Source organism: Aplysia californica, unplaced genomic scaffold, assembly GCF_000002075.1.
Source record: "Aplysia californica isolate F4 #8 unplaced genomic scaffold, AplCal3.0 scaffold00968, whole genome shotgun sequence".
Classification (NCBI taxonomy): domain Eukaryota; kingdom Metazoa; phylum Mollusca; class Gastropoda; order Aplysiida; family Aplysiidae; genus Aplysia; species Aplysia californica.
Window position 1 is genome coordinate 37,840 of NW_004798238.1, and position 2,459 is coordinate 40,298.

General features: G+C 43.2%; 1 protein-coding gene across 2 annotated transcripts in view; it reads right to left on the bottom strand.

Moving 5' to 3' along the window:
* The window catches only part of LOC101851539 (microsomal glutathione S-transferase 1), a 13,658-nt gene that overhangs the window by 7,351 nt on the left and 3,848 nt on the right, over positions 1-2,459 (bottom strand). For both annotated transcript variants that reach the window (XM_005110925.3, XM_005110926.3), the window contains exon 2: positions 147-360. In XM_005110925.3, the coding sequence (XP_005110982.1) occupies positions 147-272 (126 nt within the window). In that variant the 5' untranslated portion in view covers positions 273-360. The remainder of the gene's footprint in view (positions 1-146; positions 361-2,459) is intronic.

Sequence of the window (2,459 nt, forward strand, 5' to 3'; positions counted from 1 at the left end):
AAAGATAGACAAACGAACAAACTATAATATTTTATTATGTATTTTCAACCCACCCATTATTGATGAGTGCCTGATTCCACCGCGTCGTATATATATATCCTCATTACCCTTCGTTTCGAAACTAGGAGGAAGTACGATAACTGTACCTTCATTGTAATTCTAAAATAAGCCGTCACAAAGCTCATGGCCATTGTCTTGATGATGACCAGAAAAGCATAGCCCATGTACATGCGGAAGATCGGGTTGTCCAGAGAAAGTGCCGCTGCAGCCATCTTTCAAACTTGGGTTGAGTCTCTCAAGGAAGAAACCGGTACACTTTGTTGCTGCAAGGTTCAATTCGTTCCTGAACGTTCGATGAATCTATAAAAAGACACATGGCATTAAATTAAGATTTATTCAGAAGTGTTGTTCAAGTGCTTTACATGTACTAAGTGATTATGAGATAGCTCTAACAGTGGCTATCCACATTCCAGTTGATCAAGAGGGGAAAGTGGGAGGAGAGTTGTTGGACTATGAGTCTGCTGGCAGTAAGTCTGTTTGTATGCACAACAGATGGAACATCCAATTTGTTATGCTTCAGGCAGTCAGGGAAAGAGGAAAGCCAGTGTTGACTATAGTGGAAGGAGCACTAACCAATATGTCACGATGATGCTCTTTATTGCACGTGTTTTACGCCCCCATCAACTCATCAACATAATCTGGACCACTTCGACTGCTGTCAGTGTAAGACTCCGTCATAAGTCATTTTTCACAACGGCAAATAGCAGAGTCCTACACAAAGCAGTTGATTTGGGAGATGGGCTACTTCTAATGTGCCTGTGTGGGTCAACCCAGGCTGTGAGGGATACAACATTCCAACAAATAGACGAATATATTTTTGATTGAATAAATTCCCCCTAGGGAATTGAATTCATGCCTTTTGTGTACAATGGCAAAGAGCCTAACTGCTGCACCACAGGTAAGCTAATTGAGACATGAAGAAATAAGCACTGGACATAGACCTTTAACTAATTTTGATACACTTTAGCCAAACGTTATAAAGTTGTAGATGTGTGTGTGTATGTGTGTGTGTGTGTGTGTGTGTGTGTGTGTGTGTGTGTGTGTGTGTGTGTGTGTGTGTGTGTGTGAGAGAGAGAGAGAGAGAGAGAGAGAGAGAGAGAGAGAGAGAGAGAGAGAGAGAGAGAGAGAGAAAAGAGAGAGAGAGAAAGAGAGAAAGAGAGAGACAAGAACTGCTACAGAGTGAGAGGCAAATTAAAATTATATAATAACTATATCCAAGAACTTTTGTCATTGAGGTATCCGTGAACAGTTTGGCAAGACTTCTTGAGGTAGATAGCAAGGCTTATCAGACCAGTGAACATGTCTTATTTCAAAAGGCCCTTATGCTTCCACACCAGTACACCTGGACAATAGGATGTCAGTCTGAAACTAATTTTTGTACACTTTAGCCAAGAGCAGAGCAGGTGAGTATGATCTAGCAGGAGAGAGGAGGGCGAAGGAGAGATAGAGCAAGGGGGGAGGGGGAGAGATAGAGAGGGGAGAAGAGATAGAGAGGGGAGGGGAAAGATAGCGATGGGTAGGTGGAGATAGGGGAAGGAGGGAGGGGATATGTGTGACTGTGTGTGTGTATGTCTGTGTGTGTGTGTGTGTGTGTGTGTGTGTGTGTGTGTGTGTGTGTGTGTGTTGTGCTGCCTTAACGCTACATAAAACATTACATAACGCTGCGCTTTAGTAAAACGGAAGCGGGAACATGTGGAGATATCAGTTTTGTGCATACTTTACTCAGTCATCTCGCTCCTCTTCTCCTGGGATGTTGCATCCCTCTCAACCCTGGTTGGTCCTGACAGGCAGAGTCCTTTCTCGCCTTCTTAACACCTTGGGGACCAGCGACGTGTATTTACACGATGGCAATAATCCCCTCATTCAAGCCAGTCCATTAAAAATTATCCATGTTTTCAAATGCTTGTTCAAGTGCAGAAGAGATCTTTCCCTTTGGAATTCACCGAAGTTGACGCGAGTTTGAGTTGATTAGAACTGACAAAATGTATTCGAAACGAGTATAATTTACAAGGGATGTGGGAATAGGATCAGCTGGTGTGGGGCCGGTCCCGAAGGTGTTAATGATCCAAATTGTGTTGATGTCGACGTAAACACCCCTTGGCTTTCTCGGTTACTGAGAAAGCCGAGAAACACCCACATTACAAAAGTGGTTCTGGAGGAAGTAAAGTGACGTGTTGCTCTAAGAATCTTAGAAGACCTGTGTGGGGTGCCTTAAAGATAAAAATCAAATCTTGAGATCAAACTTTCTTTTTGTTTTCTTTTATTAGTAGAGGGTTCTACGGCGCTCGCAACTGCATAAGGTCATATGAGCGCCAAGGGGTGGGTGTCAACAGAGAAATCTTTACAGGGAATCAGACTTAGACTGCTCACATCTCTAGCTTCAACAGCACAAAGTCTGC